Raw genomic sequence first — 26,111 nt, 5'->3', positions numbered from 1 at the left:
TTGTTGCTCTTCCTCTTGTCCTTCTGGCACCCCTATGATTCAGATGTTGGAATGTTTAAGATGTCCTGGAGGTTCCTAACTCTCTCCTCATTTTTTGAATTTTTGTTTCTTTATTCTGTTCTGGTTGAATGTTTATTTCTCCTGGTCCAAACCATTGATTTGAGTCCCGATTTCCTTCCTGTCACTGTTGGTTCCCTGTACATTTTCCTTTATTTCACTTAGCATAGTCTTCATTTTTTCATCTAATTTGAGACCAAATTCAACCAATTCTGTGAGCATCCTGATTACCAAGGTTTTGAACTGTGCATCTGATAGGTTGGCTGTCTCTTCATTGCTTAGTTGTTTTTTTTCTGGAGCTTTGATCTCTTCTTTCATTCGGGCCTTTTTTGTTTTTGTTTTTGTCTTGAGGCGCATGTTACATAGTAAGGGGTAGAGCCTTAGGTGTTTGCCACGGCAGGGCAACCCACATCCCTGCATTGTAATGCTGTATGTGGGGGAGGGGTCCAAGAGGGAACAGTGGCACTTGCTCTGCTCTCTGCCAGATTTCAGTCACTTCCCCTGCTTCCCACAAGCAAAGTGGGCCCTTCTGTTGCTGATTCCCGGGTTGGTGGGTTTGTGTGCGTTCTAGGAGCCTGTGGATCTCTCCAACAAACTCTCCTGTGAGGCTGAGAGTTTATCCCACTGCCACCTCAACCCCCACAGGTGTTTTCAATCAGAGATTTGAGGTTTTATTTCCCTGTGCTGGAGCCCTGGGTTGCGCTGTTTGTCTTGCTCGCTCCTCAGTTGTTCCTCCTGGTTTATCTGCACATGAATGTGGGGCTGCCCACTCCACCAGCCGCCGCCTTGCCTGCCCCAGTCCTCCAGGTGCTGCCTTTCTGCAAGTCTTTTCCACCTGGTTGCCTGTCTCTGCCCCTCCTACTGGCCTGGATGAATGTGTCTTCTTTAACTCCTTGGTTGTAGGACTTCCATACAGTTTGATTTTCTGTCAGTTATGCTTGTTTTTAAATTGTTGTCCTTTTGATTGTACCAGGAGGCACAGTGTGTCTACCTACGCCTCCATCTTGGCTGGAAGTCTCCAATTTCTGCTTTTTAATTGGGGTACTTAGACTATATTTAATGCGATTATTGGTTGGATTTGAATCTGTTTTTGTTTCCCTGTTTGTCTCTTTTGACTTCTTTTACAGTGATTGAGCAAAATAGTCTCATGATTTTATTTTATCTCTTTTATTGGCTAACTAGCTCTATTTCCTTTAGTGGTTGCTTTAGGGTTTACAGTATACATCTGTAACATATCATAGGCTACCTTCAAGTGATCATATAGCATTTGCATGTATAATATGAGAACTTTACAATAGTATACTTCTATTTACCTCTCTTCTGTTCTTTGTAGTACTGTTATCGTACATTTTACTTCTGCATATGTAATAACCTCCACAAAACATTGTTTATTGCATTTACATGGTATAATTACCTGTTAAAGTCAATTATCTTTTAAAGAGGCTTTTAAAAGTACATGTAATTGTAAAGTACGCAGATATTAAGGTACAACTCAGTGCATTTTTACAGAGTAAACCAACCATATGACTGTCCTAGGACCAAGAGGCAGAACACACACCTGGAAACCTGCCACATGCCCCCAGCGTCGTTCTGACTTCTTTCACTGTCAGTAGTTTTGTGTATACTTGAACTTCATATAAATGGAATTATGTATATGTTTTGTCTATTTTTAAATTTTTTAAATTAAGCGTATTAGAGTGACATTGGTTAATAATTGACTATTTTCACTCACCATTACATGCGTGAGATTTGTCATGTTTCTGTGTATAGTAGGAGTCTTATCCTCTTTCATTTTGGCACAGTATTCCTCTCATTGTATGAATAGACCATACTTTATTTGTCTTTTCCAGTGCTAATGGATACTTGGGTTGTCTCCAATTTAAGGTTATCATGAATAATGCTGCTACAGACATCCTTAAACATTTTGTTGGACATAAACACTGACTTTGAGTGTAATATCCAGGAGTGAAAGTGCTTGGTCATAAGGAATGTGTACGTTCAGTTTAATAGATACTAGCAAACTGTTTTCAGAAGTTGTACCGATTGACATTCCCATCAGCAGAGTGTGAGGGTTCCAGTGGTCCCTGATCCGTGTCAACACTTGGTGTTGTCAGAGACCAAACACTGGTGACGCAGAGCTCACCAGCGCACTTCCCACTGCCCTGGGTCTCGGACCCTCCCGTCCTGAGCGCGTTGGCGGCTCTCGTTGACATCTTCGAAGGGCCGGGGTTTTGTTGTTGTTGCTCTACCCAGTTTATCATTAATTTGGTACTGGTTACTTTGGCAAAGACAGAATCAGAAGCCTCTTTCGTTATTTTGAAAATTATCTTCTGTGGGAAAAAGTTATTTTTCCCTCAGGCGTCATTCTTCTCTGAACTTGCATAGGATGGCACCAGGCACTAGCACGTGTGTCTGGGTGATGACAGTGTCCTTGTCATGGCGTTATGTTGTCCAGTGTGTCCTCTCCGAAAGGGGTCCGAGAAAGTGCACCCCAGCTTGTGTCCTCACGTGTGTGTCTGTGCTCACACCCACGCTGGCCTAAGTCAGGACCCGCTGGAGGAACAAGTGCAGCGCAGCTTTCTTCCCACTTTTGTTTTCGTTTCTGTTTCTTAGTTTTGAATTACCACATGCTTTCTTTATCTCCACCTTTCTTCTTTTTTAATTAAGTTTATTGGGATGACATTGCTTAATAAAATTATGCAGGTGTCACGGTCCAGTGATAGGAGTCTTAGGAATGGTCTCGTGACACCTGAGGGGGAAGGGCACACTCCGCCCAGAGAGCCCCAGGGGAAAAGAGGACTTACTGGGAGAAGACGGCTTCGCCTGGAAAGGCTGGACGTTTTCCAAAGTACGGACCTACCTCAACACAAAGCCTTGGTTTTAAGTCCCCTTCAAAATCACCAAATGCATTGCTGTGCAGGTGGGGCCGGTTTGTCTCTCTGACCGGAGCAGGCTTGGTGGGGCCGCACGGCTTCCTGACTTAGCTGAGCTGTGGCTCAGAGGAGAGGAAGGAGGTGAAAACCGGTTCCCATGTCAGACCATGACGTTTCCAGAACAGCTGACCCGCGTTCTGTGTTTTAAAGGGGGTTGTGGAGAGAGCCGCAGCTGTGCCCTTGCTTTTGAAGCTCATTGCGCAGACCGCCCATGGTGGCCTTGTGCTCCCCACCACTGCTGGGGCCTGTCACTCGCATGCTGTCAGTGTGAGGACGCATTCTCGTCGTTCAGACTCCTTTGGGAAACTTTTAAGTCTTCAAAATGGCAAACAGTTTCTTCGCCAAGAAGAAAACTTTGCCTGAAAGGAATGTCAGGGCTGTCTATGTACAGGTGGACATCTCCTTTGTCTGGCAACACATCTGGTTGTGGCGGTTTGGTGGGGCAAGAGTGCCTGCCTGCCACTGTGACTGGGCGTTTCTGTGCCAGTGTGCGTTGCTGTCAGCTCCGGCAGTGGTCCCGAAAGCCCGCAACGTCATTGGAGCTGGGGCCCCGGGTGACCATGTTCTTCAGGGGCTTTGCTGGGAAATGGAGCCGAACATACAGATGCTTCAGCCGCCCGGGAGCCCTCTGGCTCTCTGAAGGACAGACAAGTCTTGAAGAAGTTGCCTGAACTTCACACTGAAGTTCTACACCCCCCCCCCCTTTTTTTTTAAAGTAAAGCAAACACACAAAACAGAAAGAGGAATTCATTCATGACTTGGCTTACTTACTAGATATTTTTGGCCATGTGAATGAGGTAAATCTTTCAACTCACCATTATAGATGGTTCCGAAAAATGGGACGTTTTGGCCATGCTGCCTGCTAAGAGGAGACCGGGTTGGACACAGCTGAAAACTTTGTAGTGCTGGAGGAAGTGTCTGCACAGCCTGGGAGTAGCAGTCACGCTGAGCCTCAGCAGCAGGAGTCTGGAGGTACCTAGACACACCGCCCTTCCCCTTGGGAGGCTGCTTCTGCTCAGTGACACAGGCAGAGGGAGGGTGGGTTCACGATCCTTCCTTGGATCGAGAACTCGTCAGTGATGGAGACCTCGACCTTGTTTTTGTCATTGGCTTGAGAGAAAAGAAGAGGACGTGGAGTGGATCTGGCAGGAAAACTCTTGGGGAATGCTGCTGGCGCGTGGCGTCTGACGCTCCTCCACTCTTGTGAGTGGGCGTTCGGAGCGAGGACCCGGTGGGCCACTGCCTTCCTTTGGGAGTCAGGGTTTTCAGCATCTGTTGGAAAATCAAGAAGTCAAGTTGATTGAATGTCAAGGTATTACGTGTCAAGGAGCATCGTGTGTGTCAAGGGGTGTTTCACAATTTCAGTTTTATATTCGGCAGTAATAATAATTGTAACTGTATCTTCTGAATGCTTCTGTGTCAGTCACTATTCTAATAATTTTATGTGGACTGAACTGCTGAATATTCATTACAGTCATAAAGGGAAGGCATTTTTATTATTCTCGTTTTCAAATGAGAGACTGAGGCCGGAGAGGTCACCCTGCCTGCACAGGACGGGTCAGTAGCAGAGCCGAACCCATGTCAGCCCCCAGAACAGCCTCTTGTGGTGGACGGTAGCGGACCCTCGCCACAGTTCCTGTTTGCCCCTATTGGCATAGTTTGGGTTTCTTTTGATTCTTTTTAGGAAGTCGATATTAATTTTTCTTTTTTGTTTGAAAAAATAGGAGAGAAATAATCCCTGAAAAGATTTTCTTTTCATGTAGGTTTAATGTTAAGATGAATTGTGTACAAAATTTCACGTAATTTTTCCACACACGTTTCACTGAGAAGGGAACCCATAACTTGCACTAGATTCCGAAGGACCCTGAAACTCCAGGGCAGTGGCCACTTCTGATGTGTTGTCTCTCATCATGCTTGGCTGGGCACAGAGTATTTGCTCAGTAAATTTTCGTTGACTCACTGAATAAAAAGTTACTGTGCTTAAAGAATTGTACTTCTCTGGAAAACTCAATTTTTCTAATCATTATATTTCCTGCTAATTGTGTAGGGCACAACTTAACTCATCAGCAGGAGTTCCTCAGCATAAGCCACAGCCAGGCTCTCAGGAGCCGGTTGCACAAAGGCCAACAGATTAGATTCTTAGGTTCTGTCCTCCAGTCCAGAGAGTGAAGACAGACAGTTCGACGAGCTGTGCAGAGAAGAACAGGGAGGTTGCACATGCCCGCAGGAGCGCCGTGAGCTCCAGGCAGTGCTGGGCCTCCAGGAGTGACCACAACGTTCCACGTGGCTGGGTCACACACAAAGTGGCCGGGCAACGGGTGGCTGGTAGAGGAATGCAGGTGACGTCAGTGGGGTGGGGCAGGGCTCTTGGAGAATTTGGTTTTGCGCGTGTTGAATTTAAGGTGCCCGTGAGACACCCACGTGAGATGCCCAGTGCCAGAAACGTGGCTGCAAGTAGAGTATTTCTTCCTTGGACTCTGTGGGCAGTATCTGCATGCCCTTCAGCCGAGCTCTGGGTTCTTAGGAGCTGCTGACCCACACTCTGTCAGAGAACCCCTGGGCTTGTGATGGGATCTTGGGGGCAGGTTTGCCACTGGAGACTCATTAGTGGCCAGAGTGCGGGGATATTAGTGGGACCTGGGAAAAAACAACTGAAGGGGCAGCCTGGAGAGAAGTGGCCTCAGTAAAAACCAGAGCAGCCAGGATGGGGTGACCTGGAGAGGAGAGGAGCATCCTGGGCAGGATCCTGATTTCCTGGAACCCTCCAGAAAGGAAGAGGGAGAGTCAGGGCTCAAACACCTAATCTTTGGGGGAGCCTGTGCGGCACCTCAGTTGGCGTGGGAGTTTGGACGGAGCTGAGTTTGAGATTCTGCTCCGCCACAAACCAGCTTTGTGAATTTGGGCAGGTTCCTTGATATCTCTAAACCTGTGTCTTCTCATCTGTGAAGCAGCGGTGACAGTAGCACCTACTTCACAGGGCTATTGGGAAGAGTCATGGGATAACACACTTAAATCCCCACTAACACTGGCTGGAGCATAACGCAGGTGGCTGCCGCCGCCTTGCCTTCTCTTCCTGTCCTCTTCTTCCCTTAGTTGTTGCTGTCATGACCCCCAGATGCCTCTCTGGGATGGATGTGAAGGTCTCGAATCTTGACTCCGAGTCTCCGTGGGGTTAGGAAGGCACTCTCTGCAGGTCTCTCTCACACACGTGTGACGTGGCGGCGCCCTGCGGACCCCCCCCCCCCCGAGGAATCTGTTACACACAGTGCAGGGAGCCTCAGAGACTTCCTGGAAGGGAGCCTTGGGACCTCATTAACGGCTTTGTCTCCTAATCCTCACTCAAGGATATGTTTACTGATTCTTTTTAAGGAGAGAGGAAGGGGGAGAGAGAAGCATCCACTGGTTGCCCCCCCCCCCGCCCCCGTATGCACCGTGAGCGGAGATCAAACCCTAATCTCTGTGGTGTGTGGGATGACGCTCCAACCAAATGAGCCACCCAGCCAGGGCCCCATTAATAGCTTTAACTGGCACTGTAGACATCCCTGTCAGACACGCCATCAGTGTGGGCTCCTTGGCTGATTCCCGCCCCTTCTAGCTTTCTCAGCTCTTTGTTCTCCTCTCAGGACCATCCATTGCCCCGCACTGTGCAGAGCAGTTGAGATCCCCTGGCACCTGCAGCCTAACATGCGTCTCAAATCCATGCAGGTACCAGCAGGACAGAGCATCCTCCACCTAACAGGGCTGTTTGGGTTGTAAACAGCCCCTTTGGCAGTGGGTGGTGGAGAGGTTCAATTTCATTACTATTTTTATTGATGGTCACAAATGCTTCTTTGCTCTAGGTCCTAGGGAAAGAGAAGGCAGATGAAATCTACTGATGGGGTTGGGTAGAGAGCATGGATTTTGGTGCATGGCCAGAATGCACCAGGGTTGAAACCTTGGCCTTGCCACATACTGGCCTGTGGCCTCCTGTAATTCACTTCACCTCTCTGAGCCTCAGAGTCCAGGCTGGACTTCCCTTCTTCTTTTCCTGCTTTCCCTTCTTTTCTTTCTTTTTTTTAAAGAACTTATTTATTTATTTTTAGAGAGAGGAGAAGGGAGGGAAAAAGAAGAGGGAGAGAAACACCATTGTGTGGTTGTCTTTCACATGCCCCCTACTGGGGACCTGGCCTGCAACCCAGGCATGTGCCCTGACCGGGAATTGAACTGGTGGCCCTTTGGTTCACAGGCCAGTACTTCATCCACTGAGCCACACATGCCAGGGGGGCTTTCCCTTCTTGAAAGCTCCACGCCCTGGAGCAAATGTCCCCCAGGGTGTCTGTGGGGTGGGATACTATCTTAATCTCCACCCACTCTCCCCACTTCCCAGAAGGATTAGCACTCCCGGCCCTGACTTTGTTAAAATTAAATTATTAACCCCTCTGAGCAAAGCAGGACAACAAAGCTGCACATTGGGAATGTCAACAGGTTCTAGAATCTCTCAGAGTTGGAAGCCATGTCCTGGTCTATGGCTCCTGCATCCTTACTCTTCTGAGGAGGTCTCTGGGTTCCTGCTTCCCTGATTTTCCCGGCAGAGGGCCTTCCCAAGCTTGGCCTCCATGAGGCCTTGCCTTCCCTGCCCTTCCCCGTGCACTTTCCTTCGCCGAGGCCACCCAGGCTGACGCATTGTGTGAACAGAACATAGGAAACCAGGTGAGTTGGGATGTTTTTAGTTCCAAGTAACAGAAACAGCCCAAGCCAGCTTGACAAGAGCGTAATCTGCCAGCAGAAGGGGGAATTTACTCAAAGCCTCAAGGGATGTCTCCTGGAAACTAGAAGTGGACAGAGGCCGGAATCCAGGCCCGGAAGCCTGGCCAGACACCAGTCTCTCATCTCTCCTGTGACCTTCCTCACGTCTCTTTCCCGGCTGCCACACCAGCCTCCTCTGACTCCCTGGTAGGCACGGTGGCCGCGAGATGGGCTCCCGAGCCCAGGAGGCTGAGTCCCTTTCTCTCCACCTAGGTCCCAACTTTGCGTGCAAGGAGTTATTAATGGTCCGGTGGGGGTCAGGTTCACATCACTCAAGGTGACTTCTCTGTGATGAGGTTTAGGGGAAGGTATAAGGGGAAGCTCCCAGGGAAGCCAGAATGGTCAAGAGCTGGGCAGACTCTCAAAATGCCAGTGATGGGGAGCCAGCGTCCCCTTGTCCAGATGTCATTTGCCTCCTGGGGACCTCTGGCTCTGAGACCCTCATCTGCTCCAGTCAGAGCAGTTCATGGTCCTGTTGTTCAGGCTCCTGAACGGGGCCCACCCGTGCGGGCAGACTTGGCGAGCCAGTGCTGCCTCCTGAATGCGGGATGGCACACGGCCGGGGCAGACGGGCCACCTGGCCGCCAGACGGGAGCCTCGAGTACTCACTGGGGATGAGCCAGGACCCCTTGTGTCGGAGCTCGTCCTGCGTTTTAGTAGTGACTCTTCCTGCGGTCCCTAGTGTGCTACTCCCTGGGGGGTCCGGGACAGCCAGTGGCCCTCTGGGTTCTTGCAGACCTCCCTGGGGGGAGGAGTCCCAGAGCCACCTCAGCTCCCTCCCCTGGGAGTGTGGTCAGGGGAAGGCTCTGCCTCGGCTGGGCAAGGAGGGGTTCTGCGTGCAAGGTGTCTGGTCGTGTGTGGAAGTTCCCTTGGGGTGTGTTAGACAAATTATATCTCTAACTGGAAAAAAATTCAACTTCATTTAAAACTTCATTCAGGTGGTGTATTAGACAAATTATATCTCTAACTGGAAAAAAATCTAACTTCATTTAAAATATATTATTTATATCTGACAAAGTTCATGTGGTGTATTAGACAAATTATATCTCTAACTGGAAAAAAAATCCAACTTCATCTAAAATCTTTTATTTATATCTGACTGATACTTAAAAAGCCGTTTTGATTAGGTCTGTACCTGAATGCAGTTGAGACAGTTCGTGACTCTCCCTCCCACCCCAAGATGTCTAAAAAAATAAATACTGTTCGGTGCGACTCTGTATGCCAAGATTTAGTCTGAATGTCAGAGCATAAAAATGGGTTCGTGTGTAATGGGAAGGCTAACAGGCAGTCCCCCACCCCTGGCCTCCCTCGCAGAGTGGTCCTGGCAGCCCCTTCCTGCCTGCAAATACTTGGGGTTGCCTCATTGGCATGTCAGCAAAAGGGAGAAGCAGCCAGACGATTTTATGATCCGTAAGTGCAAGCAGCAGACATGCTCCGAAATTCATTAGTGTTTGCTTGTCATTGCAAACAGCCTGTGCTGTTTGCCTTCTGACTGGACTGGCAGACAGGCTGGGCCCGACTGGGCTGCCGAGCGCTCCGGAGCCCTGACTCTCTTGGCAAATGAGAGTTTAAAGCAAACTTTAAATTTATGGCTGAGGATCGTTTCTTTCTCTCGAACGGAGGTCTTGAGGGTTGGAATCTGTAGATGTAGATCAGCTTTTCCTTCAGTGGAAAATGTGAAGTTCTGGGTAAAACCTACCCATAAAGAGGGTTGTGATCTCTTTGTCCTTCCTCCCCCTCCGCACTGTGGCTAAACTTTTTGGGGAGGGCAGGCCTCAAAGATGTGCCCAGACACCTCCCCTTGCAGCCCTGCCCCACTGTGCAGAGCTCAGCCCTGCTCCCCAGCCGCCCTCCCCCTCTTGGTCCCGGAGCACTCAGGGCCAGCCCCCGCCTGCACCCCCACACGTCCGTTTCAGGCCCCACGTGAGCCTTTGAGGTGATGGCGAGGCTGTGGGTGGCTCTGGGCCACTGCCCTCTGATGTGGGGGCGGTCAGCTGCAGACACATAGGCCAAGGGTTAGGTGGCCCTTGAAGTCTGAGCGGCATCTGGAAGAAGGCTGATGTGTGAGGGGCCCGATGTCCGAGGGCTCTGCGTGGGGTTGCAGATTGAATGCGCCGTAATCAGAGGAGGTATTCTTCCACACCATGTTCACGTGCCTTGCTTAAGCATTCCTGGGCCTGCTTGGAATGGTGGCTTTATACTTCATATGCGGTCATCTCGCACATATTGACCACGGGATTGTTTCAGGGACACAGGGATGAATGAGGAATCCCTGGTCCAAAGGGAAGGTAAGAAATTTCTATAAATAATTATGAGGGCCACACTGAAGGGAACAGACTAGTAAGTACTGTGCAGGAGGGAGGGAAGCCAACACTTCTAGCCAGGGGCAACGGGCAGAGTATACTGTTTGCCTGTGGCCTGGAAAGGTGGTATGATTTGGGCACCAGAAAGGGCATTCCAGGTAGAGGGAACAGCTTGAACAGGCAAGGCAGTTGGGAAGAAAGTGGCCATGGGCAGGGACCAGGGAGCAGATGCGTCTGGCGAGAGCAGAGGCGAGGTGAAGGGCAGTGTGGAGAATCAGACTGGAGACCAGCGTGGCCCCACTGCGGAGGTCTAGGACGTCTCGCCCAGGACCCGTGGGGCTTGGTGCTAGAGGCCCTGGCAGGCCTGTGCTGCTGTCACGAAGCTGAACACTCGGCAGCCAAAACCCCGCAGGGCCCATGGCCACAGCGTGCACCAAACCAAACCTCTGGTTCTTTTTTTAAAATGATTTTATTTATTTATTTTTAGAGAGGGGAAGGGAGGGGGAAAGAGAGGGAGAGAAACATCACTGTGTGGTTGCCTTGCCCATATTCCCTCCTGGGGATCTGGCCCACAACCCAGGCATGTGCCCTGACTGGGAATCGAATCGGCGACTCTTTGGTTCACTGACTGACACTCAGTTCACTGAGCCACAGCAGCCAGGGCCCTCTGATCCTCTCCCCAAAGTCCCGCTGTGGTCTCCCACACCTGGAATGGCAAAAAGCTTGGTCTGCCATCAGCGACTCCTCTCTCTGCTGCATTCTCTACTCCTAGTCAGTCTCTGCACCCTGCCTCCCCTTCTTCCACTTCTCTGTGTCCCCAGGGCTACCTCCCCACTGAGGCGGCCCTCTTACTTCCTCCTCAGTGAATATGCTTATTTCCCAGCAGGCATCACTACAGCCACTTCTGCCCCATCCTGTTCTGTCACCCACCCTGCAGTTTTCAAATCTTAAACCACATCACTGAGCTTCAGAATTTCCACCGGCTCCCCCAGGGCCCCAGGGTCAGTTCCAAGTCTTTAAGGTGGGTGAGCAGGTGACCTGGCACATCCCTGTCTCCCTGGCCCTTCTCCTGGCCCTTCCCACTCACTTCTCAGCATCACCTGCTCCAGCTTTCCCGCAGGTCCTGGGGCTGGCCTCCAGGCCTGCGCACTCGTTGGTCTCTGCCTGGCTTCCGTGCCCCCTGTGCCCCTCCTCCCGGCATTATCTGGCTTACCCCTAGGCCCCTGCTCCTCAGCGAAGCCAGCCCTGTTACACTCTCCCTCTGCATTCTGAACTTGCCCTTAGGCACTTAGCAACACAGTCTACCTTAACCTCCCTTGGAAAGCAGAAGCCCTGTGTCCTGCTCTGTCTCCCAAGCCTGCACTGTGCCTGGCACAGAGGAGGCACTCTGCGAAGGCTGGCTGGGCATTGCTGATTCGATGGGCTGGAGACCGGGTGGAGGAGCTGGCCGGGCCTGAGGTTGGGCTTGAGGCCATGGTCTCACAAGGTGGTTTCACACCATCAAAGGCTAGTGGCTCCCACGTCTGAAAGGTTTCTCACACTTTTAATTTAAATAAGTATCCCTATATAGATCAAACATTTGAAAGGTTGGTTTTTCCTTCTAACCTTTCAGGAGAGGAAACAACTTTTCAGAAGGAGCCATTCCTCCTGGTCTGTGTGTGCAGCAGCCGTCTGTGGTCACCGTCAGGCGGTTCAGATGTCCAGACAGCACTCCTGTAATACGTCCCACTGGGTAGCCGTTCCTGGAATTTATCAAATGTCTGGCTTTTTTTTTTCCTGGAAATCTTGCTCTGTCCAGTTCTTTAAGCTGCTTGTGATAAAAAACCAAGCTACTTGGGGTAGGGGAAGACTTTTTCAGGGCGATGTGTTGAGTGGAACTATTATTTGGGTGAGTTACCCTGTGGCGCCCTCCTGCAGCTCTGCCTCGCTCTAGGCTGCAGTCAAGCCTGACTGCAGGGAGGGGCCGGGGCATGTGCTCGGGGCCAGGACATCCTTGTGACCTTATGGCGCCTCCACACTCACCAGTTTTTACGCCCCCTGCCCCCCCCACTCACGCCTTTAGCCTTTTCTGAGTGGAATCTGTCTGCATCCTGGCCCCTGTCTGGGGGCATACTGAGGCATACTTAGTGCCTCAGTTTCCCTCTGGGGCCTTTTATATTAAAAGCTCAGGCTCTGGTGTCTGCCACTTACTCCCTAGATGAACTTGCATAAATTGTTTCATCTCTGTGGGCCTCTGTTTTCCCATCTGTAAAATGGAACAGTAAAATCTATTTCAGGGTCTGTCTTTGAGCTTAAGTAAAGGAGATAAAAATACGCTGCATGGCACGTGGGATGCAGGAAGCATGCAGTAACTCATAGTTCTCGTCCCTCCCTGTCTGTCTGCTCATTTTGTAACCCCTGTAGTGCCTGCCATCTGCCTTGTAGCTCCTGAGTCAGTATTACTCAAAATGTTGGTGGGACATTGTGGTGATAATGCCCAGCCAGGCTGAGAGCACAGTGGTTAAGAGCCTGGGCTTTGGAGTCATGGAAACCTGGATTTGAATCCCTGTTTTGTCACTTATTTGCTGTGTGACCTTGGGCGAGTTACTTATCCTCTCTGAATCTCAATTTTGCTTCTTTGTGAACTGGAGGCAATAACAGCCCTTCCTGATAGACGTCATCCTTAAAAGATTAAGTGGTGTGATACTAGACAAGTATTTGGCCTAGTGCTTGGCACAAAGTAAGCTGCTGTTAATTCCTGCTGCTGCTGCTGCTGATGATTCTTGGCCTGAACACAGGACTGAGCCTGTGTGGAAGGACCTGCTTGCCTCTCAGAGTGAGAAGGAACGTGGGGCAGGTGCTTGGGTATCTCAGTGTCCTCCTTTTCTTCTCTGGGGAGATCGGGGACCACATGGTTTGGGTCTCACATATAGGGTGACTAATGGTTCCCCTTTGGTGTCTGACCAGCTTTTCGTGTCTGCTCCTGGCATGCTTTTTGTTGGGAATATTGAGTGTTGTGTGTGCTGTCCATTCGCTTCTCTCTTGGGGTTCTTCTCCTGCCCTGGACAGCTTGCTGTCCACAGTGGGGCCCCCACACCCATCCCCTCCACCTCGCTGCACCTGAAGGTGCCTCTCTGCGGCTTTCCCGCCTCAGAAGACAGGCTGATCCCACCTGGAATTCAGTCCTTCTCCCTTGGAGCACCTTTCTCTTTCTTCTCCCTCTCTTTTCTGTGCTTCTTTCTCTCCTCCCTCCCCTTTCCCCTCCCATTTCTCCTGCCCCTCCCCTTCTTTCTCTCTGGAACCTGAGTCTTCAGTAGTCGATGGTCATCAGTTTTGCTGTTAATCAGACCCCATCTGACTCCTGCCCCACCAGACCATCATGACCACTCCGTCCCTGTGGGAAAGTGCGGTGCCTTGAAGCCCGACCCCTCCTTGACCCCCTCCTTGACCACGTCTCTCAGGCTTGGTCTGGCCACTCCCCTCAGAACACTGGGAGAGAGAAAATGACTGTAGCCATGCAGTCTCCAGGGACAGGGCTGACTTAATAGTATTTTTCTGTAAAGCCAGACATGTGACCTCTTCTCTTCATCTCATAGAATGGCAGGACTGGGGTGACCCTAAAGACTCTTCAGTGCCACTATGTTCCACAGACAGGGAAACCGAGTCCCCAGAATGGGGAGGACTGACCCAAAGTCTCAAAGGGGCCTTAGGGCACAGCTGATGAGAACCCAGGACTTCTGACTCAGGGCGTTCCCATGGAGCCGCTACGTTGCCCGTGGGAGTTGCATCTGTCTTTCTCGATCTTTGCACTCCATCTGTAACCTGAGTCCCTCTAACAGCTGCACCCGGATCTCCCTAACCCATCAGTGACAGCTTCGACCTCCCTTTGAGGGGGCCAGGGAGTCGGGTGGGGACAGACCTTAAGTCAGGAAGAACCCAGACCAGTCACGTGTTCACTCTTCCTGCCTGTCCCTGGCTGACCTTCCTTCCTCTCTGCCACCCCACCCTGGCCCTGCTGATGGGGCTTCTTCACTTGTCTTTGGTTCTATGTGACTCTTCCTTTTCAATGAGTATATCTTATACCTCAAAGTGGTGCCTGTACGTTGGATAGAGCTGCGCTTTCCGGCGCGGTGGCTGCATGTGGCCGCATGTGGCCATATGTGGCCATGGGCATGTGAAGTGTGGCTGTTCCAAACTGAGGTGTTCTCTGAGGGCAAAAATCAGAGCACATTCCAATGACTTAGTATAAAATAGAGTGTGAACTCTTTAAAAGATAGTATTTAGGGTATATTGCATTCAATAAATTGTTAAATTAATTTTATCTCTTTTTCATTTTTAGTCTAGCTGGTAGAAAATTTAAAATGTGTTTTGTGTTATATTTCTCGGTTACAGCTTCTAGGCCAACACTGGGTTATGGCTTCCAGGCCTTTCTCAGCCAGGGGTCCATGAGAAAATTAAGCCTGATGCGTGTAGGTTTGCCGTGTGTACCGAGTGTCTTGGCGTTCTCTGTGTTCTGCAGGTCAGATGGGAGCCTAGCTGGGGACGGCTGCACCGCCTGCCATTTCCGATTTAATGCAAAGTCCTGCAGTGTTTCTTTGTTGCGTAATGACGGCTGTTGGTTTGAGATAGATGTTATTAAACTTCTAAGTTGTTTTTTTCTTGTTAAAATCTAAATGAATATTGCATTTTACTAATTGCCTTTAAGTAGGCGAGGGGATTATATCACTTTCTCTTCTTTGATTTATCGATGTGCTGTTATTTTGTTAAAATTTTCGTAACATTAGCTTGTTCTTACATTTCTTTGACAGACCTGCTAGGTCATGTGCGATGATTCTGTGCATGTGAAAATGCATGTGTGTATGTAGGGAGTTTATTGGAGCGCGATCAATAGCTGTGAGTGAGCGAAGGAAGTCGGGTAGAGCTGAGGAGTTGAATTGCAATGCAGTTGTACTGAAGGGCTCATCCATTTAGGGGGGTTCTTTTCCCCTTGTTCTGTATTTGTTGGCTGTTAGGGTTTGGGACTTTTTCCCATCACTTTTTGTGCTCTGGCCTAAATGATTTGGTATAAGAAGTAGGTGTTCTTTACAAGTCTGAGACTCCTCACTGGTAAAATCATATGGTCCTGGAACCTTTGAGTTAACTTTTCCAGTTTCTGGTGTGGTGTTTAGCATATTCACCAGACATAGGAAACTTTATTTGGCCAAAAAAAGAGAAAGTGGCATGAAGATCAAGTCGGTGCCAGCCTCATCCCATGAAGCAGATACTTCCAGAAATTTCATTCTGCATTCCCAGCAATGTTCAGGGTGACCCTGCAACATGTGAAGGTCAAGGTTAAGAAGGATTGGATGGTACTGAAGGATGTGATTACTCAACTTCAATTGCAGTGGAAACAGTGAGCTGCAGATTAAAGATCGAAAGACCAAAGCAGAGTTACGAGACAAGCTAAAATTTCCCCCGGGACCCAGAGGAGGAACAAAAGGAGGCACGTAGGAAGGACCGCTGCCAGGAGGTGTCGTGTGTGTGCCGCAGAGGTGCTCCAGTCCTAGGGGCGGGCAGAGGCGAGCAGGTGCTGCCAGCACAGTGTGGACATCAGTGGGTTGTAAACCCACAGGTACAGAGTGAGCTTGGTTTTCGAGAGAGTGAGTTGTGTGTGCACACGTGTGTGTGTTCTTGCACCTGGGAGTGGGGAGTGGCCACCGTCCTGGACACAGAGGTGCACTGGGGCCCAGGGCCCAGGCTTCTGGCACTGACAGGCCTGCCTGAGTGTGGATCTTGGCTCTCACACTGGCCACATCTGAGGATTTGAGCAAACTGTGTAACTTTTCCAGCTAAACTTTCGTTTCTTCATCTGCAGTATGGGGCAATAATTGTACCTCTTAGCTAGGGTTGTGAAAATTCGGTGAACAATGTATAAATGTATGTAAAACTGATGACCTTGTTCTTGGCACTTAGTAGGCACTCAGTAAATTTGGCTGTTGTTGTTACCCAAATGTAAGCTCTGGTTTTCTCAGAGTATTAGGCTAACAGCAATTTAAGTTTTCTTCTATGGGTTTTCTGTATTACTCGAGTTTTCTGTGATGAGCATGTGCTAGGTCCTCAGTAAAAAACAAAACAGCCTGGGCTGGTGTGGCTCAGTGGGTTGTGCACCCGTCGGAACACATGCTTGGGTTGCAGGCCAGGTCCCCAGTAGGTGGCACATGAGAGGCAACCACACACTGATGTTTCTCTCCCTCCCTTGCCCTCTCTCTAAAAAGAAATTTAAAAAAAAGACTGTATTTTTTAAAAAAGAGCATCTGAATGATGTTATTTGGAAAAAACATTTCCCAATAATACGGAGAAAGGGAATTGAGCCACGTCCCCAGTGTGAGCATCGAAAAGGAAGGGGTGGCCCTGTGGGGCTTGTGTCCGGCCTGGGAATCTGGGCAGGCTGCGCAGCCACTGGCTGCTTTCCGTCTGCTCTTCATCTGCTCCGGGCTCTTCTTCCACCACGCGGACCGGAGGCTGTGCGCAGGGACGCCCTTGGCTGCCGCCCCGCCAACAGCCGGTTCCAATTGTGCAGAGCTGCACAGCGCTGGGGCTGGAAAAGGGGGTGTTTTGGGAAATCTGCATCATCTTCATGATCCCAAACCTGCCTGTTTTCTGAGCAGAGAGTAGTTGGGAAATTTGGTGGAGCAGTAGTGACTGTGATGAAGTTGCTGTTCTGTAGAAACTAGGACTGAAAGCGGAGGAGGATGAATTACTTCTGTCCACTCAGTGATCTCCCCCATCACACGCTCCTTCTCCACAGAAGGCGCCGGTTTGTCCCCAGGGACTGCCCCCCTCTGTGGTTTGTCTAGCCGGGGTGCTGAGTCCTGATGGAGGCCCGTTCTCGCCTCCCCAGCCCGCCTCCCTGCCCACCCCCACCACACAGACAGCCCCTGGCAGGAGTTTGTTTCAACTACCGAAGTGCATTGCTCTCACGTGAGAATGTTTTGATGTCCCACGTGTGAGAGTCTAGCACAGACTGAGTCACAGCACAGCTCCGTGGGCCTGTCTGCCACGTGCTTCTTGTGTCATCGGGGCAGTGAAACACATACAGCGTGAGGCTCTGGAGCTGCCTCTTCTCCATCCCTTCCTGCCCTTCTCAGGATAAAATCTGGCCCTCACCTGCCCTCCAGGCCAGGCTGTGACCTGCCTCCCCACCCCCTTCCTTTCCTTCCACTCTCCCCCTACTGTCCCTCAGGCTCACTCAGCTTTAACCACACCAGCCACTGGCCACTGTGTTGTTCTCGGAGGTCCCATGGTGGCCCAGCTCCAGACCTTTGCACTCCTGCTTCCTCCTGCCTGGAAGCCCCTCCCTGGGGACTTGCAGAGCTTGCTGCCCCACCTCATTCATGCCCCTGCTCCAGTGCCCGCTCACCAGCCGGGCCTCCAAATACCCCCTCCTTTCAACCCGAGTGCTATTTCTCCGTAGGATTTGTCATCCTCTGACTCACTGTTAAGGTTTCATTGTAGAAGGGTGACAGTGTGTAATATGTTGATCAGCATGTCAACTATTAAACTTTGTTCAAAGTTATCCTGTATGTGATGATCAGATAGTACAGAAGAGTTTATGAAAAAGGCCTGATCCCCAGAGGTGAACTCTTTATACTGTTTTTCCTTCTGCTGGCAACTTTCAGAACTTCATTTCGTTCACTGAAACCTCAGCGTCTCATTTCAGCAGCTCTCTGTGATGCTTCTTTCTTGCCTGCTTACTTCCTATGCTTTCTGTCCCCTCTCCACCTGCCCCTTCTGACAGCCATTGTTCTTCATTGTCCAATAACTGCATGAACATTTTGACGTTCTGCAGCTGCCACCAAGTCCATCACACTTCTCCTGACGTTGACTCTGAAAGTCGAAAGCCAACAAACAGCGTTTATTACCGTTACAGCTATGTAAATATTATTCCGAGCCACGCTAAGTAGTGCGCCGGGATTGTATTTCATGCACTGACATACCCGAACCGCTCAGCGGGGCGGCCGCCGCCTGTTGGGGACCCGCAGTGGGGCTTTCCTTCCAGTCGGCCAGGTGCCTCGTACTGGAGTGTGTGCATGTCTGATATTTAGATGGCCACAGCTATTACAACACATCTGAACATTTAAAATATATACTATTTAAATGTACATGTATTTGAAGACAGATAATATTTAAACTCATACAAATAGGAATTTTTGTTTTGTATTATTCTTAGAGATAATTGCTTTGTTTCCTATTATCATTTCCCTTCATCATGTCCTCAAACCTTTTTAAACTGTCTATTATATTTTCACTTCTGTCGTATTTTTAATCTGATGAGTTTTTCCCTAGGGCCCTCCCTTCGGGGCCCTTGGTTCTTCAGCCCTTTTGCACAGCGGTGAGTGCGGAGCGTCCCTTCACAGTCCTATGTGGTTGTGCTAGTTCCCTTTCCCTTTTCTAGAGTTGTCTTTATTGGGGTTCAATGTCATCCAGGATTCACCCTTTTTAGTGAACAGCGTGGTGAGTTTTGATAAGTGTACACTCTTATGTAAGCCGCCATGATCCAGAGAGAGGACATCCACCCCCTTAAAACCTTCCTGCTCCCCGTGGCAGTCAGTTTGCCTCCTGTCTCCACATCCCTGGCAGCCAGTGATCTCATCCTGTCCCTGTAGTTGTTCCTTTTCTCAGAATGTTAGATGGAGAGACTCACACAGTGGTTCTGTGTCTGGTTTCCTTCACTTAGCATAAAGCTGCGGACCGTCATCTGTACTGACACAGTTCATTCCTTCTTTGTTACTGAGTAGTATTTGATTATATGGCTCTATCACAGTTTGTTTATCCCTTCACCGGTTGATAGGGCTGGGTTGTTTTTAGTTTGGGGAAATTGAGAATGAAGCTGCCATAAACATGCATCTATGGTTTTTCTTGTGCAGACAAGTGTTTGCATTAGTGAGATCGCCGGTCGTTTGTTAAGTGTCAGTTCGCTGTTATGAGAAACTGCCAGGCTGCTTTCCTGCACTGCACGCCCAGCGATGAGGTGTAAGAGCCCAGAAAGGCACGACTCCTCAGTCAGATCCACCCCAGCCCTGAACCGGCGTGGCTCCCCACTGCCTCAGTGGGCCCCTACTCCCTGGGGCGTGTTCAGAGCTCCTTTGACTAAGTGTGTGATGGTCCCTCCAGTTCTGAAGATCGCTCCAGAGCATGGATGGGAGGAGCGGGGAGAGCATGGGCCGGGAGGAAGAGTAAAAGCTTGCCGTCGAGCGAAGTGGAAGCACAGTGTTGCTGGTGGTGGTCCCCAAGGTCATATTAATGACCTTGCCTTGAGGTGGTGCATCTTCCGTGTGGGCGTGTTTGGGGAACATGATTTGGAGGAGATTGCAGTCAGAATTAAGCACATGTATGGAGGCGCCCTGTGTAGGCACCAGCTCCCTGTGGCCTGGTGGCCTAGATCCTGTGCAGGTCTCTAGGGAGGACTAGTCCTGCTCCCCAGGTCTCCTCTTCCGGGCCATACCTCACTGACCCCAGACGTGGTCAGGGGCAGGCCTTTCTTGGGCCACTTCAGGACATCTGACTCCCAGACACCCAAGCACAAAGCTGGTGGCTAGAGGGGATGCTCCTGTCAGCACAGCCCAGAGGAGCTCTGCGGGGCAAGCCGAAGCCAGCGTGGGCACGAGCTGTCACCTTGGAGTGCTGCAGATGGGACACTGAGACAGAGCTGTCTTTATACCAGTTAGGGACTTCTGTCCATAGACAGTTTCTTTGTAGTAAACACCCTCCTCTGATGTCAGGATGGACGTCTAAATGAGTCTCACACTGGGGTGTGTTTTATGTGTGGCAGCTGGTCAGACACCCTTTCGGTCTGGGCCTGCTGGTTCTGAGTTGCCTGCGGATGCCAAGGCAGGGCGGCCAGGAGGAAGCTGAATACCCTTGTCTGGCCCTCAGGAGAGAAACGGGCTGAACAGAGACACATGGTTGAAGCTGTGTCAGTGTGCATGGACCAGTGGAGACGACGACCCCGGATGACCTCGGGTGGGGGCGGGAGGCCTGCGCCAGGAAAGAAAAACAACTGGAAAATAAGACTGAGAATGGGGAGCCTGAGAGGTGAGGAGACAACCAGAAGAAGACAGGGCTGAAGGGCAAGGACCAGTGAAAACTGGCAGAAGGCGGCCTCGCCAGGGCCTCGGGGCTGGTAGGGAAGAGGGCGGTTTCGGTGGAGCAGGGTGGGGGTGGAAGGAGGAGGAGAGGGAAGCTGGGGCGAAACAGTGAGAACTGACAGCCTTCCAGGAAATTCACCTGTAAGGAGAAGGAAGCGTGAGCAGGAGCCGGAGGAGATGGGAGGTCTAGAAAAGATGTCTTTCATTACTACTGTCATTGTTTCCGTCACCATTATCATAATTAATGGAGAGGCTTATGCACATTAAAATGTGTTGGGGGGAAGAAATCAGAGAGGGAGAGGGTGAAGATACAGGAAGGAAAGAGGGCAGCAGCTCCTCTGGAGCGGGGGCAGCCGTGACCCCGAGCCAAGGCGGAGAGTGGGGCCTGAGAGAAAGGGGCCTCCCTTCCGCTGAAGGCAGAAGAAGGAACGTTTGTATGTTTAGCGGCAGAAAGTTTTCTTCCAACATCCTTTTTCTCCCTGACGGAGGGGGAACATCCACGTAGCAGAGGAGAGGCCCCTGAAGCAGCTGGCAGAGGACTCCCTGTCCAGGCTCCACTCTCCTCTCACAGCCTGTTGACCTCAGCGGAGAACTCAGAGTCAGAACTGCGGACAGCCTGGGTGAGGCCACCTGCCCTCCTCCTCACACCCCACTCGGCCCAGGGGCAGCTGAGTGGCTCCTCAGTGACGCAGGGCTCCCGGGGCCTCAGCGGCTTCAGCCCCAAGTCCGTCTCCCTTCTCGAACCAGCCCTGGCTCCTCTGGTCAAGTTTAACTTAAATTACTCTCAAACCCATTCCATAGCACGGACCTCTTTCAGGTGTTAGTGACTGGAAGAGTTCTGATCTATTACCTCACATTTTCCAGCTCCACACAGATGGAGCCTCTTGTAACCCTGTCAGGCCGAACGCAGAAGAGCAGTAGTGCCCAGGGGTGGGGCTGAGGGCTTGTTTTAGTTGATAGAAGGGCCTGATTTCTGTTGACATCTTGATAAATCTTTCTGCGCTGAACTTGGGAGATTTCAGCATTGAGGAGCGCTCATACTCCGCATGCTGCTGGGCCTCTGTCCTGCATGGCGCCCCTTTTGTCAGGCTCTCCAGTGGTCTCTGCCGCAAGTCCATGGAGTTAGTGTCTGCATCCCTGTGTCCTTCTGCCAGGAAACCGATGCTGGGAGAGGTTAAGGTACCTGAGGTTGCCTGGGAGATCAGCGACGGGCCGGGCTGTGGGGCCAGGGCTTTGGCTCTAAGTCCTGTGCTCCATTTTGTCAAGGAAACTCTTCAACTGTGTTTTACCCTGCTGGGGCTTTAATTTTAAATATTACATGTCTTTCAGTGCAAAACGGTCCTGAGAGAATTGTCAAAACCCAAGAACTGCACATATGGTTTTTGAGTCAGTATCTTAGAACTGTTCAAATCGAATAAATTCAGGGCAGATGTGTCAACTATGTGCTTTGGTTCCTGCCTGCATGACATCAGCAAAATGAAAGAGAAATAATAATAGATTTTAAATAATTCAAGGCAGCAACAAGAGTGTGGTGTGGGAGAGAGCGGGGGTGTTGGGGTTAGAGCTGATTCTGATGGCAGCGTGAGCCTGGGAGGAGGTGGGAGGGAGCGCTGATCACATGCTTGTCAGGTGCTGGGTTCTCTGTGTTCTGATCTCACGAATCAGAAATCAGATCTCTCGATGAGAAAACTGAGGTTCGGAGAAGATGAGCGTCGTTGCAGGCGCTGGTGGAGGCCAGGCCCGCCCTGGCCTGTCTTGCTGGAAGGCCTGCACAGCTCGTCTCAGGACGCCTTCCCACATTGCTGGTGGTGTGGGGTGAGACCACAGACTCAATTCAGTGTGCCCCACGCACAGGTGCACACACACACACATGTGTAATTTCGGCTGTTTATTAAAGAACTCAGGGCAAAGAAAAAACAAAGGAAATAATTGTCAGCCAGAGATGAGGCCACAACCAGGCCTCAGTCCTGGAAAATCAGATCGATGAATTCTCTTTTATATCGAATTGTAACCCATACCTTTCTGGGACTGGCTTTGGGGTTCACAGGGGAGAAGGGCTCTGGTCCTCACAATTAGATGTGAAGGGGCAATAATATACACTTGCAAAACAATTAAAATAGGTGAAAAGGTGGAGCAGGGTGGGAGAGGTAAATGCAATGCAGACAAGTCAGGTACACACTTGAGGAGAGGTTCCAATGTGCATTTTCAGAGCCAGGAGAGTGTGGTACCTGGGTCAGTTCTACGTCTCACAGAGACTCATGTGCACTTCTGAAAAAGCTTAGAGTCCAAGTGTCGATTCCAGGGGACAGCGATAGGGGGCCCTTCTCCTCTTTGTTAGAATGGACCTGCTGAGGATGAGATGGGGCGACAGGAGAAGGGCCTGTCCAGTGCTGGCGTGGGGGGTCCTCGATAAACAGCAGCACCAGTCAGTGTCCTCGCCATTACTGCTCGGGTCTGCGTAGTGGGGGTGAAGGACTGGCAGGGTCATGATGGCCGTGTTTTCCCACGTGGGGGGCTGGCAGGGTGATGACACCATTTATAGGAATGAGGGGCGGGGGGAGGCGCTGGGTTTACTACCTCCTGGTTGGGTCTCAGTCGTCCTCAAGGCCAGGCAGGCCATTCACCTTGTACCCAGAGCTGTCCATTCCATCAGCCAGGCTTCCCACAAGTGTCCATCTGTGGTTTGTAGTTGGGTCCTGAGGTGCATGTGAAGGGCAGGGCCCTGCAGAGGCGTCGCTGCTCAGCCAGCAGGTTTCCTCTTGGGTCAGCCCTGGTGCCCCCTTGATTCCCCAGTAGACCCAGGTCTGTGTCTGTTCCAGCTGCTGGGCTGCCAGCTCTCACTAAAGATCTTAGTTTCAGGTGTGTGGCAAGATAATGCTATTAATAATATTGAGGCCTGATAGGAATGAAAAGGAGGAGGTCTTGTGACTTAGGGGCAGAGAACTTCAGGAGCTCCCCTTTCCCCCCTCTCTGCCAGGGCTGCCCAGGCATAAGCTGAGAATGGTAGACCTTTGGGTGGTGGCTTTTCCCTGGCCCTTCATGTAACCCCAAGGAACCCCATTAGGTCACTCCTGTTATCTCCCTTGGATCGGAACCCGCCTCACTGACAGGTAAAGTTTGGGTGATTTCATCAGATTATAATGCCAAACCTGCTGAAAAAGAAGAGAACATGGCCCCCGAAAAAGATACACCAGGGAACCTCTCCTTCTGTCCCCGTTGGCTGCAGGAGAGGTGGGAGGGCCCAGCTTCGGGAAGGAGTCTGAGCTAATCCCAGAAGCTGCTCTGATTGCAGTGGGCTTGGATTGGCTTTCCTGGACTCCAGGAATGGAGGGCGTCATGTGGCTGATGAAATCTGAGATCCTCCAGCCAGATCTTAATTTTAAGTTTGCCTGTGGGGGATGAATCCTACTAGTTAAAACATTATGTCCTCCCTGGCCAATGTAGCTCAGTTGGTTGGAGTGTTGTCCTGTAGCTGAAGGGTTGCTGGTTTGGTTCCCAGTCAGGGCACACGCCTGGGTTGCAGGTGTTGTCCTCAGTCCGGGCACATGTGATCTCCAGCCCAGACGAGTACCATCCCCACTTTGGGCACATGTGATTCCCGGTCTGGGTGCACAAGGGAAACAACCGATCGATGCTTCTCTCTCCCATCAATGCTTCTCTCTCTCTTTAAAAGCAATGAAAAAAATGTCTTCAAGTGAGGATAAAACAGAATAAAAAATAAAAACACACTACGTCCTCTCTCAGTTTGCATCAAGAAGGGACTTCGGATCCCAGAGAAACTAGCAGAGTAGCAGTGGTGGAATTAAGGATATTTTGGCACAGAAGTCCTGAGAAATGTGGCCGGCCACTTCTCCTCACCTCTAGGGGGTCCCAAGAAGCTTCCCCACCTAGCCTTCCTCCCGAGAGGAGGAGAATCTTCTCACCCTGGTGAAGGTACGAACGGCCAAGGCCTGCTCTTTCCCACGTTCATGTCCGTGTTCCAGTGAGACGCCCCTGGCGTGTTTGCATCCCAGTTAGAACCGCTGTTGAAATCGACTCTCTGCTTCCTAGGAACTGGCCAGCTGTGGATGGAGTAAGAAGGAGAAACATAGTCTCGCCCCAAACGTTGTGGCCTTTACCCGGAGGTTTAACCAGGTAAGCAGCCCCTTGCATGTGCCTGTCCGGATAGCAGTGTTGCCCCCTGTAGGCTGGGAGCCCTGCCAGGGTTCAATCCCAGGCACCTGGCCCAGGTCCAGACCCCTCTTCCCGAGCTCTCTCCCAACCTTCATCCATTCTTGGGCCATCATAGGCATTTTTCTCACACTGCGGGTGGAAGTGAACACATCTTTCCTGTGTATAAATTGCTTCAGTGGCTTCCGATTCCACATAAGCTAAGGTTCCAGCACCTTAATTGCCCGGCAAGGTCGTGCATGGTGGATCTGGCCTGCATCCAGCCACCAGTCTCACCTCTGGTCCCCCACCCACACTCTGCAGGCTGCAGCTGCCCTGTCCTCCCTCCTCTCACCTGACGCACCGTGTCGCTGTCCTGCCTGCTTCCACACGTGGTGTCTTCTCAGCTCATAATTCTTCCTCCCCGTTCAGCCCCCCAGGTGGATCTCAGCCTGCATGTCACTTCCTTGGGGACTCTCTCTGTGAATCCCCGCCTGTGTAAGACATGCCCGTCATGCACGGCCCTGCTGCAGCAGCGCTTCTCTGTGTGGCCCTTTTCTCACCTCTCCTCGTGTTGTATGACTCTGCCATCTCATCTGCCTTGCCAGTCTCGGGGCTTCAGGAGGGCGGGAACCAGGTCTGCGTTGTTCAACACAGCATCCCTCACCACTATGCCCAGTGTCAGGCATACAATCGGCCCTCTGTCAGTGTGTGTGGAATGAATGGACGAGGTGCTCAGGACATTGCTTGCATGGAATTTCTTAGAATCCCTGATGGTCTGGCCACTGGCCTCCAATGTACTACTACAAACTGACTTGGTCCAGCCAGAACCTTTGCTCCACATATGGAGATCTGCATCCCTGCTTATGGAGTGACAATGGAGACTTGGACTAGCTGAAGGGGGTGGGCTTCTGATTGCTTGGTCAGATCTCCCAGAACGTGGTCTTCAGTAGAAAGCACCCTGCAAGACTCCCTTTGGGTGGATTAAATCCCAAAATGGTGTTGTTGACAGTTTTCTTCTTTCCTGCTGTTTTTCTGGTTTCAAACGAGGACAGTGGCCTAGAGATTGCATAGTGTGCGTGACTGGACCTCCGGGTGATGGGCCTGGGTTTCCTTTGGCCGTTCCCCCCAGCGGGGCGTTCCCCCTGGGAAGTGCTGGGCCCTGTGCATCACCATTACTCAGTCCTCTCCAGGCTTCCCCAGCCTCGGCGACTGCCCAGAGCACAGCAGGAGCCTCAGAGGGGTTGAGGCTGGAGTTCACATTACTGTTGTTTTGTGAGCTACAATAGGAACAGAGAAAGGCCTGGATGCATCTGCAGTGGGGACTGCGCACCGTTTGTTTTGAAAAGGGAAGTTCTGAAGCCTTTTTTTCTTTCTTTGTTTTCAAAATCTTTTCCTTTTCAACTGAGCTTAGTTTAAAAAAAAACAGATGTGCACACACTATCAGGGACTCATAGTTTCCTTAGCGGAACTGTCCAACTAGGAGCCAGCTGCGGCCCACCTCTGACCAGCCGCCGGCTCCCGGAGGAGGCCACTGGGGGCTCTGATGTAATCTGCTTTGCACGCAGAGGCCAGGTCAGCTTGGCAAAGGGTGTGTGGCCTGTTCTGTGAACAACTGCATTGTGTCCAGATCAGACCAATAAAGCGAGCCAGAGTAAAGTTGCGTTTTCCCAAATGGTGCTCTGAGAAATGGTCTTCCTGCCGACCCGTCAGCTACTCGGAGTGAGCAGCTCTTGGACACAGTCCTGGTACCTCCAGTTTGAAAACTGGCCAGCAGC

General features: G+C 50.9%; 1 protein-coding gene across 7 annotated transcripts in view; it reads left to right on the top strand.

Annotated features, from left to right (window-relative positions):
- RALGPS1 (Ral GEF with PH domain and SH3 binding motif 1) overlaps window positions 1–26,111 on the top strand; it is a 233,640-nt gene that overhangs the window by 53,413 nt on the left and 154,116 nt on the right. For all 7 annotated transcript variants that reach the window (XM_037158690.2, XM_037158892.2, XM_037159020.2 and 4 more), the window contains exon 5: window positions 24,235–24,318. In XM_037158690.2, coding sequence (XP_037014585.1) covers window positions 24,235–24,318 — 84 coding nt within the window. The remainder of the gene's footprint in view (window positions 1–24,234; window positions 24,319–26,111) is intronic.

The sequence above is a fragment of the Artibeus jamaicensis genome, unplaced genomic scaffold (assembly GCF_021234435.1).
Source record: "Artibeus jamaicensis isolate MK-2021 breed Jamaican fruit bat unplaced genomic scaffold, CSHL_Jam_final contig_471, whole genome shotgun sequence".
NCBI lineage: Eukaryota > Metazoa > Chordata > Mammalia > Chiroptera > Phyllostomidae > Artibeus > Artibeus jamaicensis.
Note: the sequence above shows the minus strand (reverse complement) of the source record. Positions and strands in the feature narration are given on the sequence as shown.